At 36.5% G+C, this 16159-nt stretch overlaps 1 protein-coding gene across 5 annotated transcripts in view; it reads right to left on the reverse strand.

Moving 5' to 3' along the window:
• Positions 1–16159, reverse strand: part of BRWD3 (bromodomain and WD repeat domain containing 3) — a 238400-nt gene that overhangs the window by 56269 nt on the left and 165972 nt on the right. For 4 of the 5 annotated variants that reach the window (XM_045051272.1, XM_045051273.1, XM_011291814.4 and 1 more), the window contains 7 exons: positions 14929–15011; positions 13709–13820; positions 12690–12751; positions 12444–12599; positions 11673–11793; positions 10544–10669; positions 10377–10455 (listed from right to left, as the gene is read on the reverse strand). In XM_045051272.1, coding sequence (XP_044907207.1) covers positions 10377–10455; positions 10544–10669; positions 11673–11793; positions 12444–12599; positions 12690–12751; positions 13709–13820; positions 14929–15011 — 739 coding nt within the window. Of the gene's footprint in view, positions 1–9188; positions 10225–10376; positions 10456–10543; positions 10670–11672; positions 11794–12443; positions 12600–12689; positions 12752–13708; positions 13821–14928; positions 15012–16159 lie in introns of those variants that run through there. The other variant, XM_045051274.1, reaches the window with a different exon arrangement.

Below are 16159 nucleotides of genomic sequence, written 5' to 3' on the forward strand. Positions count from 1 at the left end.
AATTAACAAAATTGATAAACCACTGGCCAGTCTGATCAAAAGAAAAAGGAAAGGACCCAAATAAATAAAATCAAGAATGAAAGAAGACAGATCACAATCAACAGAGCAGAAATAAAACAATAATATGAGAATATTGTGAGAAATTATATGCCAATAAAATGGGCAAAATGGAAGAAATGGGTAAATTCCTAGAAACATATACACTACCAAAACTGAAACAAGAAGGAATAGAAAATTTGAACAGACCCATAACCAGTAAGGAAATCGAATTCGTAAATCAAGAATCTGCCAAAACACAAGAGTCCAGGGCCAGATGGCTTTCCAGGGGAATTCTACCAAACATTTAAGGAAGAGTTAACACCTATTCTCTTGAAACTCTTCCAAAAAATAGAAATGGAAAGAAAGGTTCCAAACTCTATGAAGCCAGCATTACCTTGATTCCAAAACCAGACAGAGACCCCACTAAAAAGGAGAACTATAGACCAATTTCCCTGATGAACAAGGATGCAAAAATCCTCAACAAGATATTAGCCAACCGGATCCAACAATACATTAAAAAAATTATTAACCACGACCAAGTGGGATTTCTACCTGGGATGCAGGGCTGGTTCAATATCCACAAAACAATTAACGTGATTCATCACATCAATCAAAGAAAGGACAAGAACCATATGATCCTTTCAATAGATGCAGAGGAAGCATTTGACAAAATACAGCATCCTGTCTTGATAAAAACCCTCAAGAAAATAGGGATAGAAGGATCATACCTCAAGATCATAAAAGCCATATATGAACAACCCAATGCTAATATCATCCTCAAAGGGGAAAACTGAGAGCTTCCCCCCTAAGGTCAGGAATAAGACAGGGATGTCCACTCTCACCACTCTTATTCAACATAGTATTGGAAGTCTTAACCTCTGCAATCAGACAACACAAAGAAACAAAAGGCATCCAAATCGGCCAGGAGGAGGTCAAACTCTCACTCTTTGCAGATGACATGATACTCTATAGGGAAAACCCAAAAGATTCCACCAAAAAACTGCTAGAACTGATTCATGAATTTAGCAAAGTTTCAGGATATAAAATCAATGCACAGAAATCGGTTGCATTCCTATACACCAACAATGAAGCGACAGAAAGAGAACTCAAGGAATCGTTCCCATTTATAGTTGTACCAAAAACCATAAAATACCTAGGAATAAATCTAACCAAAGAGGTGAAATATCTATACACTGAAAACTATAGAAAGCTTATGAAAGAAATTGAAGACACTAAGAAAAGGAAAAAGATTCCATGCTCCTGGATAGGACGAACAAATATTGTTAAAATGTTGATAGTACCCAAAACAATCTACATATTCAATGCAATCCCTATCAAAATAAGACCAACATTCTTCACGGAGCTAAAACAAATAATCCTAAAATCTGTATGGAACCAGAAAAACCCTGAATAGCCAAAACAAACTTGAAAAAGGAAACCAAAGCAGGAGGCATCACAATCCCAGACTTCAAGCTGTAATCATCAAGACAGTATGGTACTGGCACAAGAACAGACACTCTGATCAATGGTACAGAATAGAGAACCCAGAAATGGACCCACAAAGTATGGCCAACTAATCTTTGACAAAGCAGGACAGAATATCCAATGGAATCAAGACAGTCTCTTCAGCAAGTGGTGCTGGGAAAACTGGACAGCGACATGCAGAAGAATGAACATGGACCACTTTCTTACACCATACACAAAAATAAACTGAAAATGGATGAAAGACCTCAATGTAAAACAGGAAGCCATCAAAATCCTCGAGGAGAAAGCAGGCAAAAACCTTTTTGATCTTGGCCATAGCAACTTCTTACTCAACACGTATCTGGAGACAAGGGAAATAAAAGCAAAAATGAACTCCTGGGACCTCATCAAAATAAAAATCTTCTGCACAGTGAAGGAAATAATCAGCAAAAGTAAAAGGCAATCGACAGAATGGGAGAAGATATTTGCAAATGACATACCAGATAAAGGGTTATTATCAAAAATCTATAAAGAACTTATCAAACTCAACACCCAAAAAACAATTAATCCAGTTAAGAAATGGGAAAAACACATGAATAGACACTTCTGCAAAGAAAACATCCAGATGGCTAACCAACACATGAAAAAATGCTCAATATCACTCATCATCGGGGAACTACAAAACAAAACCACAATGAGATACCACCTCACACGTGTCAGAAAGGCTAACATTAACAACTCAGGTAACAACAGATGTTGGCAAGAATGTGGAGAAAGAGGATCTCTTTTTTATTGTTTTCGGAATGCAAGCTGGTGCAGCCACGCTGGAAAACAGTATGGAGGTTCCTTAAAAAAACTAAAACTAGAACTACCCTACGACCCAGCAATTGCACTACTAGGTATTTATCCAAGGGATACAGGTGTGCTGTTATGAAGGAACACAAGAACCCCAATGTTTATAGCAGCACTATCAACAATGGCCCAAGTATGGAAAGAGCCCAAATGTCCATCGATGGATGAATGGGTAAAGAAGTGGTATATATATACAATTGAGTATTACTTGGCAATAAAAAAGAATGAAATCTTGCCACTTGCAACTACGTGGATGGAACCAGAGGGTATTATGCTACGTGAAATTAGTCAGAGAAAGACAAAAATCATATGAATTCACTCATAGGAGGACTTGAAGACACAAAACATGAACATAAGGGAACGGAAAGAAAAATAATAAAAAACAGGGTGACAAAACAGAAGAGACTAATAAATATGGAGAACAAACTGATAGTTATGGGGGGGAGTTGTGGAAGGGGGAATGGGCTAAATGGTAAGGGGCACTAAAGAATCTGCTCCTGATATCATTTTTGTACTATATGCTAATTTGGACATAAATTTTATAAAATAGAAAAATAAAACAACTTAATAAAAAAACAAAAAACATTAAAAAAATCATTTATAGATTCACAAAATAGATTGGTAGTTGCCAGAGATGGGGCAGAGTGGAGTGGGGGGCCAAAACAGGTGTAGTGGGTCAAAACATAGAAGCTTCAGTTACAAAATAAATGAGTCTTGGGGATATAATATAAAATTGTTAAGAAAATGAATTTTAAAAGTTATTATATGAGAAAGTTAAAACTGTGTACGGATGACTAGTCTTAATTTGGTGATTCTTTCACAATATATACACATTTAGAATCATTTGTACATCTGAAACTAATATAATGTTTTATGCCCATTATGCCTCAATAAAAAATAAGAACAGAAAATAAAAACAGTGAAGATTTATTATTCTAGACATTAACAGTACAGATAACATAAATATGTAAAATATATCTATACAATATCCATTTCAATAGTATCTTGCATGTTTGAATTACTCATCTTTGGGGCAAATTGTTTTCCACTAAAGACTTTTGAAATATCACATTCCATTATTGATTTCAGCCCCTTCTTGGTTTTTGCTTCTTTTTATCACAGCTTGCAATAAAAAATGGCTTTACGTAGGGGCACCTGGGTGGTTGAGTCAGTTGAGTGTCTGCTCCGGCTCAGGTCATGATCTCCTTGTCTGTGGCTTAGAGCCCTGCATCAGGCTCTGTGCTGACAGCTCAGAGCCTGGAGTTGCTTGGGATTCTTTGTCTCCCTCTCCCTCAGCCCCTCCCCCACTCTTTCACTCTCTCTCTTTCTATCTCTCAAAAATAAGAATTAAAAAAAATTAAAAGTTGGCTTTATGTAAATTGGGAATATGGCTGGGTGGGAAAATTAGTTATATGAAGGTCTGGTGTTAATACTAATTTGATTTCATTAAGAAAAACTGGCTTATGTTTATAAATTTCCATAATGTATATCAAGTAGAAATTCCATGAAACTATTAAAAATGTAGACTTTCATACCTGAAATTTAAAAATACTTTAATATTTTACATATATGGTATAGAAAATATAACCCTATTAAAATTTCCAAAAACTAACTGTTCTTTTAAAATATTTAGTGCCTTGACTTGTTTTCTTTCTTTTTAAGATGAAATTTATTGTCAAATAGGTTTCCATACAACACCCAATGTTCCTCCCAAAGGTGCCCTCAATGCCCATCACCCACCCTCCCCTACCTCTCAATCCCCATCAACCCTCAGTTTATTATCAATTTTTAAAGTCTCTTCTGTGTTGGCTCTCTTCCTAACATTTTTTTTTCCTTCCCCTCCCCCATGATCTTCTGTTAAGGTTCTCAGGATCCACATAACAGTGAAAATATTTGGTATCTGTCTTTCTCTGTAAGACTTATTTCACTTAGCATAACACTCTCCAGTTCCATCCACATTGCTAAAAAAGGCCCTATTTCATTCTTTCTCATTGCCATGTAGTATTCCATTGTGTATATAAACCACAATTTCTTTACCCATTCATAAGTTGATGGATAATTAGGTTCTTTCCATAATTTGGCTATTGTTGAAAGTGCTGCTGTAAACATTGGGGTACAAGTGCCCCTATGCATCAGCACTCCTGTATCCCTTGGGTAAAATCCTAGCAGTGCTATTGCTGGGTCATAGGGTAGATCTATTTTTGATTTCTTGAGGAAACTCCACATTGTTTTCCAGAGCAGCTGCATCAGTTTGCGTTCCCACCAACAGTGCAAGAGGGTTCTCCCGTTTCTCCACATCTCTCCAGCATCTACTCTCCTGATGTGTAAATTTTAGCCACTCTGACTGGCTTGAGGTGATATCTGAGTGTGGTTTTGATTTGTATTTCCCTGAAGAGGAGTGACATTGAGCATCTTTTCACGTGCCCATTGGCCATCTGGATTTCTTCTTTAGAGAAGTGGCTATTCATGTCTTCTGCCCATTTCTTCACTGGATTATTTGTTTTTCGGGTGTGGAGTTTGGTGAGTTCTTTATAGATGTTGGATACTAGCCCTTTGTCCGATATGTCATTTGCAAATACATTTTCCCATTTCGTTGGTTGCACTTTAGTTTTGTTGATTGTTTCCTTTGCAGTGCATAAGCTTTTTATCTTCATGAGGTCCCAATAGTTCATTTTTGCTTTTAATTCCCTTGCCTTTGGAGATGTGTCAAGTAAGGAATTGCTGCAGCTGAGGTCAAAGATTTTTCTTCCTGCTTTCTCCTCTAGCGTTTTGATGGTTGCCTGTCTCACATTCAGGTCCTTTATCCATTTTGAGTTTATTTTTGTGAATGGTGTGAGAAAGTGGTCTAGTTTCAACCTTCTGCATGTTGCTGTCCAGTTCTCCCAGCACCATTTGTTAAAGAGACTGTCTTTTTTCCATTGGATAGTCTTTCCTGCTTTGTCAAAGATGAGTTGGCCATACGTTTGTGGGTCTAGTTCTGGGGTTTCTATTCTATTCCACTGGTCTATGTGTCTGTTTTTTGCCAATACCATGCTGTCTTGATGATTACAGCTTTGTAGTAGAGGCTAAAGTCTGGGATTGCGATGCCTCCTGCTTTGGTCTTCTTCTTCAATATTACCTTGGCTATTCAGGGTCTTTCGTGGTTCCATACAAATTTTAAGATCGCTTATTCTAGTTTCGAGAAGAATGCTGGTGCAATTTTGATTGGGATTGCATTGAATGTGTAGACAGCTTTGAGTAGCATTGACATTTTAACAATATTTATTCTTCAAATCAGAATGTTTTTCCATTTCTTTATATCTTCTTCAATTTCCTTCATAAGCTTTCTATAGTTTTCAGCATACAGATCTTTTACATCTTTGGTTAGGTTGACTCCACGGTATTTTATGCTTCTTGGTGCAATTGTGAATGGGATCAGTGTCTTTATTTGTCTTTCTGTTGCTTCATTATTAGTGTGTAAGAATGCAACTGATTTTTGTACATTGATTTTGTATCCTGCGACTTTGCTGGATTCATGTATCAGTTCTAGCAGACTTTTGGTGGAGTCTGTCGGGTTTTCCATGTATAATATCATGTCATCTGCAAAAAGTGAAAGCGTGACATCATCATTGCCAATTTTGATGCCTTTGATTTCCTTTTGTTGTCTGATTGCTGATGCTAGAACTTCCAACACTACGTTAAACAACAGCGGTGAGAGTGGACATCCCTGTCGTGTTCCTGATCTCAGGGGAAAACTCTCAGTTTTCCCATTGAGGATGATATTAGCTGTGGGCTTTTCATAAATGGCTTTGATGATGTTTAAGTATGTTCCTTCTATCCCGACTTTCTCAAGCATTTTTATTACGAAGCGATTCTGAATTTTGTCAAATACTTTTTCTACACCGATTGACAGGATCATATGGTTCTTTTCTTTTCTTTTATCAATGTGATGTATCACATTGATTGATTTGAGAATGTTGAAGCAGCCCTGCAGCCCAAGAATGAATCCCACTTGATCATGGTAAGTAATTCTTTTTATATTGCTGTTGAATTGGATTTGGTAGTATCCTGTTGAGAATTTTTGCTTCCATATTCATCAGGGATATTGGTCTGTAGTTTTTTGTTTGTTTGTTTGTTTGTTTTTCTGGGTTTCTGTCTGGTTTAGGAATCAAAGTAATGCTGGCTTCATAGAATGAGTCTGGAAATTTTCCTTCCTTTTCTATTTTTTGGAACAGCTTGAGAAGGATAGGTATTATCTCTGCTTTAAATGTCTGGTAGAATTCCACAGGGAAGCCATCTCTTCCTGGACTCTTATTTGTTGGGAGATTTTTGATAACAGATTCAATTTCTTTACTGGTTATGGGTCTGTTCAAGTTTTCTATTTCTTCCTGTTTGAGTTTTGGAAGTGTGTGGGTGCTTAGGAATTTGTCCATTTATTCCAGGTTGTCCAGTTTGTTGGCATATAAATGTTCATAGTATTCCCTGATGATTGCTTGTATTTCTCAGGGACTGGTTGTAAGAAATCTATTTGCATTTGTGACTTTATCTATTTGGGTAAACTCCCCTTTCTTTTTGAGAAGCCTGGCTAGAGGTTTATCAATTTTGTTTATTTTTTCAAAAAACTAACTCATCTTTATATTGATCTGCTCTACAGTTTTTTTTAGATTCTATATTGTTTATTTCTGCTCTGATCTTTATTATTTCTCTTCTTCTGCTGGGTTTGGGGTGTTTTTGCTTCTTTGCTTCTATTTCCTTTAGGTGTGCTGTTAAGATTTTGCATCTGGGACTATTCTTGTTTCTTGAGATAGGCCTGGATTGCAATGTATTTTCCTCTCGGGACTGCCTTCACTGCATCCCAAAGCATTTGGATTGTTGTATTTTCATTTGTTTCCATATATTTTTTAATTACTTCTCTAATTGACTGGTTGACCCATTCATTCTTTAGTAGGGTGTTCTTTAACCTCCATGCTTTTAGAGGTTTTCCAGACTTTTTCCTGTGGTTGATTTCAAGTTTCATAGCGCTGTGGTCTGAAAGTGTGCATGGTATGATCTCAATATTTTTATACTTATTAAGGGGCTGTTTTGTGACCCAGTATGTGATCTATCTTGGAGAATGTTCCATGTGCACTCGAGAAGAAAGTATATTTTGTTGCTTTGTGATGCAGAGTTCTAAATATATGTCTCAAGTCCATCAGATCCAATGTATCATTCAGGGCCCTTGCTTGTTTATTGAACCTCTGTCTGGATGATTGATCTATAGTTCTAGGTGGAGTATTAACGTCTCTTGCAATTTCCACATTCTTATCAATAAGGTTGCTTATGTTTGTGATTAATTGTTTTATGTATTTGGAGGCTCCTGTATTTAGCGCATAGACATTTATAATTGTTACCTCTTCCCGATGGAAAGTCCCTGTAACTATTATTAACGGCCTTCTTAATCTCTTGTTACAGCCTTTAAAGTCTAGTTTGTCTGATATAAGTAAGGGTACTCCAGCTTTCTTCTGACTTCCAATAGTATGATAGATAGGTCTCCATCCCCTCACTTTCAACCTGAAGGTGTCCTCAGTTCTAAAATGATTCTCTTTTAGACAGCAAATAGATGGGTCTTATTTTTTTTATTCATTCTGGTACCCTATGTCTTTTGGTTGGAGCATTTCATCCATTTACATTCAGTGTTATTATTTAAAAGATATGGGTTTACAGTCATTGTGATGTCTGTAGGTTTCATGCTTGTAGTGATGTCTCTGGTACTTTGTGGTCCTTGCAACATTTCACTCAGAGAGTTCCCCTTAGGATCTCTTTTAGGGCTGGTTTAGTGGTGATAAATTCCTTCAGTTTTTGTTTGTTTGGGAAAACCTTTCTCTCTTCTTCTATTCTGAATGACAGAGTTGCTTGATAAAGGATTCTCGGCTGCATACTTTTTCTGTTCATCATATTGAAGATTTCCTGCCATTCCTTTCTGGCCTGCCAAGTTCCCATAGAGAGGTCTGCCACTACTGTTATGTGTGTACCTTTTTAAGTTAGAGCCTGTTTATCCCCAGCTGCTTTATTTTCTCTTTATCCTTGTATTTTGCCAGTTTCCATATGATATGTTGAGCAGAAGATGGATTCAAGTTACGTCTGAAGGGATTTATCTGCTTCTCTAGGATTTCAATGCCTTTTTCCTTCCCCAGCTCAGGGAAATTCTCAGCTATGATTTCTTCAAGTACACCTTCAGCCCCTTTCCCTCTTCTTCTTCTGGAATTCCTATGATACAGGTATTGTTCCATTTGATTGCCTCACTTAGTTCTCTAATTCTCCCCTCATACTCCTGGATTTGTTTATCTCTCTTTCTCAGTTTCCTGTTTTTCCATAATTTTATCTTGTAATTCACCTATTCTCTCCTCTGCCTCTTCAAATCAAGCTGTGGTCGCCTCCACTTTACTTTGCACCTCATTTATGGCATTTTTTAGCTCCTCATGACTATTTATTAGTCCCTTGATCTCTGTAGCAATAGATTCTCTGCTGTCCTCTGTGCTTTTTTCAAGCCCAGGAATTAATTTTATGGCTATTACTCTAAATTCTTATTCCTATTTATATTGCTGAAATCGTTTTGATCAATTTGTTAGTTGTTGCTACTTCCTGGAGTTTCTTTTGAGCAGAATTCTTCCGGTTCGTCATTTTGGGTAGTCCCTGGGGTGGCTCCAAACTGCAGGGTACTTCCCCTGTGCTGTCAGGAGAAACTTGTGTTGGTGGGCAGGACTGCAATCCGACCTGATGTCTGTCCCCAGCCCACCGCTGGGGCCACAGACTGTTGTGTACCTTATCTTCCCCTCTCCCAGGGGTAGGACTCACTGTGGAGTGCTGTGGCCCCAGTCTGGACTACTTGCACACTGCCAGGCTTGTGGTGCTGGTTCAATGGGATCTGGCGTATTAGCTAGGGTGGATCAGCAAGGTGCATGGGGGGTGGGAAGGGCAGGTTTAACTCGGTTTGGTGTCAGTGGTCCTCTGCGGGAGGGGCACTGTAGCACTGTGATGGAGGCAGGTCTTTTGGAGGGATGGATCTACAGAAGTACAGCATTGGGGAAGCAAGTTCGGTGATGGGAACTGGTTCCCTTTGAAATTTCAGCTGGGGTATGGGAGAGGGAGATTGTGCTTGTCAGTGCCTTTGTTCCCCCGCCGAGCTGAGCTCTGTCTTCCAGGGCTCAACAACTCTCCCTCCCAGTGTCGTCTTGCCCTCCCTCTGGTGGAGCAGAGCTGTTGACTTTTAACATTCCAGCTGTTATGTCCTTATGGCTGTCGGGACTCATGGAGTCCGGCCCCTCTGTGTTTGTAAGCCAGACTTGGGGGCTCTGCCTTGCTGGACGGGCTGCCCTTCTGCTGACCCGGCTCCCTCCTGCCAGTCCGCCAGTCCGTGTAGCTCGCACCACCTCTCTGCCCTTCCTACCCTCTTTCTGTGGGCCTCTTGTGTACACTTGGCTCCAGAGAGTCCATTCTGCTAGTCTTCTGGTAGTTTCCTGGGTTATTTAGGCAGATGTGGGTGGAATCTAAGCAATCAGCAGGAAGAGGTGAGCCCAGTGTCCCCCTATGCCACCATCTTCCCCTGTCTCTTCCAGGATCCAATAGATCTGATACAATCTAATAAAATGTATGAATTTGGTTCAGGGGTAGTCCAGTCCAGGCTGTCTACTTTAGATAAGAAACCACTGTTCGTTCCTCTAGTCCATGGCAGGTGCTCCATGTCTGTTAGACTCATTTACCTGAAATCTGCCTTGTCTTGTTTTTAAGGCTGGAAAATCAAGTGGTGATTTCTCATCACTGAAACCCGCTGAGTCCATAAGAACGACTGGCCACGTGTCTCAAAAAATTTTAGCACCAGCACATTTCTGGTATATACCATCTAAATACAGGCTAAAGAGTTGAATATAAAAAGATGAAGGTGATTAGCCAATTTTCAGAAATCAGTTTCAACGCTTATAGCCAGTTATAACACACACAATACTTACTGTATTTTGAAAAACAGAAAAGAAATTCATGCCTATTAATCATGCTGTGATTCTCACCTCTTCTGCATCAGTGCTGTTTAGTTCTTCCGCTTTAATTTTATTGTAAGTATCCAATATATCAGTACAGCTCTGATCCCTAAGAAACAAGTAAGTCAAAAGATACTTCAATATATTATTTTTAAAATCAGAAGTCAGCTCCTCTGGAAGATAAAACTGCTTCTTACCCAATAAATCGAAGTAAGACATCAGTTACAATTTTGGCTGCTTTAACTATAGGACTATCTGGCTCATTGAAAGTCCTGGCATTATGCTCAATGTAGCGAACCTCCCACATTAATGCTGATATTCTCCTATGAAAGAAAAAATAACCCTGTTACTTTTTTGATACATATAAAGTCTGTTCTAAGAATTTATAACATAGAACAACTAGGCACTCAATCATGGCATGTCAAAGGTGTTCTAATACATGTATGTAGCTTAATATATGTGTATAACTGATATGCACTAATATAAAGGTATATAGTTACAGTATTTGAAGTGTAGGAAGCATTAAGAACCAGTGGACTGCATATTGGAAAGAACTGACCCAAGACATCATGGGTAAACAGGGATTTTAACGAAATAAGTATAAACACAGTGTTTTGATAAAGTCAAGGAAATGTTTAGTTTTCAGTGGAAGAAATGAGAAGGTAAAGAAAAAAAAAGAAACAAGGTTTCAGAAAAATAATTTTATGTAGTTACTTTTATGATATGTATTATCAAATTAAATTGTAGGTAATGTTATAAAATATACCCAATTGGCTATATTTATAGCCAGCTCATGTTGGAATAACTGTGATTAGGACACAGTGGACTCTGGGGTTAGAGATGTACCAAAGGGTGCCCTCTACTACTCTCTCATAATTGACTCCCAACTGAAATGAAGAAAAAATTTACTTGGCCCTTTATCTAAACACATTTTAGGGCTGGTAATTAAATCTAACTGCTGCCTAATTCCTCAACAAGGGATTTAAACATGCTCCAACTTTCTAGAGCACCTTAATCATGATGAATCCACAAACCACTTACTTAATCTGCCTTTAATAAACTAAAGTTAACAATAGTTTTTGTTTCACATGTGATTTGTGCTACTCATAATTTCTTCTCTGTCCTTTATTCCATACTCCTTACCCTGGAAGACTGAGAATCTATCAAAAAAGGTAAATTAGTGTTCCAAATCTTTAGAAGAAATTTTGGAGTATACTGAATGATTATTTTATAGTAAGAAAACACAGATCTCACTGTATCATTATACAAAAAGGAACACAAAAGATGTAAAGCTATAAACTTTATAAATAATAAAACTAAACAGACCTGTAAAAGCGATTTTCAAGTCTCCGTCTGATGGTGTTGAGGTCAGTTGGATAAGCAACTACTGTACAATACAAGGGATAGGCACTGAGATCCACTGGAACAGCAAAAGGGCTGGCAAAATCTATAACATTACCAAAATCAAAAAAGGTAGTTATAAAAGATATTAATGTTTCATGTTAACAAACAAAAACTATAAATCAGAAGGGAGGACAATATACTACATTACTAAAATTAAATGATCCAATTATGCAAATATTAGACAAGTATCATTAAAATGTTATTCTTTTTATTTGGACATAATATCTATGAATCATGTATGATACATTGGTTCAAATCAGGTGCAATGAGATGAATAAAAGGAGAACTTCAAATCTGTCTTTTCTGGATAAATGCCAAACAGCTCAAGTAATATGTTTTAGATAATATAGCTTAGACATGTAAGTAAAAAGTATTACTCATCCACTGTGTATCAAAAAACTCAACCAAAGTCAAGCACAGAGAATAGCTAGAGAGCCAAAGTGACTCAAGAAAGTAAAAGACCACTATATACCACGTCTTCACTATTATATAAGCTCCCAGAGAATAGAAAAAAATTTATCAATCATTACACTGGCCAAACATATAAAATATTAATATTAAAACTAGAATCACTTGTTTAAAAGTGCCTCTTGAGTTAAAAGTATACAGTGAAAAATATATTTCCTTTTATAGAACTTAAAATTCTGCTGGTTTTCCTTGTTCCTTCCTAATATTCTTTCATATTCACCGTACCCAGGGACAGAAGGTGGTTGATGCCCTGAATAACCCGTTCACATTCCTCATCTCTGGAGTGAGCCCCCCACTCTCCTTCCTGGGGTTTGTATAGCAAAGCAGTCAGTTCCTCCTGGGACACAGGAACACCAGCACCAACTTCATCTGGAAAGGCAGCTATGTATAAGATTAAAAATCAGAAATGATTAGTTTCCAATACTGTGCTACTGATACTGAATTATAATTCATTTTTAAAAGCATATTTACTTCCTTCTGGAATTGGCTCCATATCCCAGGGGCTCATCTTTTCTCTCTCATTATTGTCCCAGCTATTAAAAAATAACAAGATACAAATCAAATTCACAGGACACTTACTTTTATATATCACCATAATTTGCATGACTTCCTGGGGGTAAAATCTGGAAAAGGGCAATACAGTCTTCCTTAAAGTACAATTTCACTTACATAAAGATGATTAACCTTTAATTATAGTTCACCAATATGAAATAGAGAGAGCAGTAAACTTACACTTAGTTTTACTTGGCTTTTTGTTTGAATTCCAATCAAGCATGTATTCAATATTAGCCCAGGGTACATAACGAAAAGACCTCTTTGGAAAATTCCTTTCAGGTTAAGAAAGTCAATTTTAATAGATCAATTCTTTCTGTGAGATAATCTACTTTATCCTAATAGTTTAAGAATAACAGCATCTCCAAAATTTTATTATTCCCTTGTGATCCACAATATGCAAAATTAAAGTCAGTCCTCACAGAATAAACATTAATCATTCTTGAGAAGAAAATTTCATTCATTAAGAATCTTACAATGCTGGTATTTAATGAAAAACTAAAGTAAATGTTGTAGACAAATAGTACGTCCAAACATAATACAGTCACCTGTGCCTAGAATTCATACCATTAAATAAAAGACTGGGTACTAATATTTATTGCTATGTTCCAAACAATTACTTTAAACAATGAATTAATTTCAGGATTCTTCATGAAATAATAGTTGCAATTCTTGTCTAAAACAGAAATACTTAAAAGAAAATACAGGCATAAGGGAGGTACAAATAAGTCTTCAGTTCCTGCTTTGTTTTAGCACGCATATTGGACCAAGAGGTTTTTCATCAAATTCCTTCCTTACAGGTACCAGGATTACTTCCTTAATGGTACAGGTTAGATAAAGATAAGTCAAAGTAACAACGTAGTATTCCTGGTAGGGTCAGAAAGTCCATATAGTACCACAGTATTATATCAGGCATAAAATACCATAACTGTACTTACTGAACACTGTAGCACTGGAAAGAACTATCAGGATACTCTGGTTGAAAAGGTTGCTGACTCTCCACAGTCCCAAACCACCAGGCATCATCAATTATACTGCGGAATCTATCACCTATAATATTTTTGGAAATTCTTAAAAGGATGTTTTTGAGAGTAACAGCTTTGTTCACACTTTAAATTGCTACTTTTTGTTGGACAAAGTAGCCTTGTATCTAGCATTATTAGAGGTTTCAATCTGAGTTTCCCAGATAAGTAAATTTTATATTTTACTCTAAGGTTTTGACTTCCAAGTACTAGTAATATTTCTGAGATAAATCAAATATGTCCATGTCTTCTTAAATAAATGTTACCACATATAATCTAATTTTTATCAATTACTTAGGATCATTATTAGGCATACTTTTTCTTGTACTGTACGTATGTTACTACAGTTCTTTTCCTTTTTGCTTTCAGCTTTTTGCCTTTAATAATCTCTTCATACTATTCTGCCTCTAAAGGGCTAAGGATTATAAAACCAAACCATTGCAGACAAAAATGTTTCTCCCACATAAGAAAGGAGAATTCAAAAGTACTAATAGCAACCATTTACACAGTATAAATTTTAAATATTTAGGTTCCATCTTAAGTGCTATCATTTATTGCTCACATCACCTTGTAGGTGTGTTCTGATGTGATTGTTATCATAAAGATAATGGAAGTGGGACACAGAGAGATTAAAAACTTGCCCAAGATCAAATAGCTAGTGAAGGGTTAAAGGAAGGGATAGGAGAGGAGGGAAAGGGAGAGGAAGAGAAAAGGTGCAGAAACAGGTAGAGGTACAGAGAGAAACAGAGTGAGAGAGAGAGAGAGAAAGAGTGACAAAGAGAGAAAGAAAGAAAGAAAATCACAATCAGTAATGGCCTGCTTAAGAGCCCAAGTGTTAAGTACTCTATATTAGGCAGTACTCTATATTAGCGCAAGTGACATTTGATGTTTTTTTTTTAAAATTCAGATTTGTATTCTAATGGATTAGATATTTGCAGAAAGATTAGAGGTTATATGCTAAACACAATGTGCATAAAATCACCTAAACATAACTGAGAAGGAAAATTTAATTTGATTTTTCTAATTTGGTTAACAGCTTTTACCAACTAGATGTTATACTAGCTTATTTCTATTAAATTATAATTAAAATGTTACTCTATTTCAAACTTGTTATTAAGTGAGAATTTTATACTCACCAATCTGCCAGTTCCTTTCTTTGGCTTCATTATAAAACTGATGTAGCACAAGGAAGTCAATGACATCTGGCATGTCATGATACCTGTATAAAAAATAAAGCACATATGAATCAATATACAAATATAACAGCATATGATACTAAATATCCAGAGATCTATGTTTAAAGTGGAGTCATTTAAAAAATGTTGTAAGCCTCAAGGTTCCTGCAAATGTCTTTACTTAAACTCCATCTGCTTTTGTTAGTCCCCTGCCTATTACTCTATCACTTTAATAACATAAAGACACCAATGAAGGTCCTTAAAGCTTAGTATAAGGTATTTTATATTAAGGGCTCTTAACATAAAAGAGTTTATAATTAGACAAGTATGAATTGATGTTCTTTCATCTCCTCAGATTTCAAACTCTAAGAAATGTGCTGCTGACTAATCATTTCTTTTATTATTAACAGAAGTAAAAGCAACTACCACGTTTCAACCACACCATTAGGCATTTATAAAGGTTTTTCTTTTAATTCATCACAACAATCTTGAGGCAGTTACTAACATTTACATTTGCAGATGAAGGCATAAATTCAGAGAGGTTAAGTAACTTGCTCACAGATATATATCTAGTTGATCCTTAAACAATACAGGTTTGAACCCCTGCAGGTCAACTTATATGCAAACTTTTTTAAATAAATATGCATATATATACTGTAAGTATATTTTCTCTCTTTATGATTTTCTTAATTACATTTTATTTTCTCTTGCTTACTTTATTGTAAGAATACTATATATAATACATAAAACATACAAAATACATATTAGTCAAAAGTTTATTTTATCAATAAGGCTTCTGTTTAACATCAGGCTATTAGTAGTTAAGTTTTTGGGGAGTCAAAAGTTACATACAGATTTTCAACTGTCGGGGGTCAGTACCCATAAGTCCCCACATTGTTCAAGGGTTAACTGTATGCACACAAAAACATACTACAGTACATATATGTTTGCTACACACACACATGCATGCACACACATGGAAGTTTATAAATATGTATATATATATAGCTATTACGTGTAAAAAAAAGAATTAAACATTAAACCCTGGTCTTTAAAACTCTAAAGCCCATAGTACTATAGTATTTTCTCTCCCATCAAGCCTTGTACTCTGCAGAATGATTGGGATTAAAACACACACACACACACACACACACACACACACACACACACATATACACGCACACACACGCGC

Source organism: Felis catus, chromosome X, assembly GCF_018350175.1.
Source record: "Felis catus isolate Fca126 chromosome X, F.catus_Fca126_mat1.0, whole genome shotgun sequence".
Taxonomy (NCBI): Eukaryota; Metazoa; Chordata; class Mammalia; order Carnivora; family Felidae; genus Felis; species Felis catus.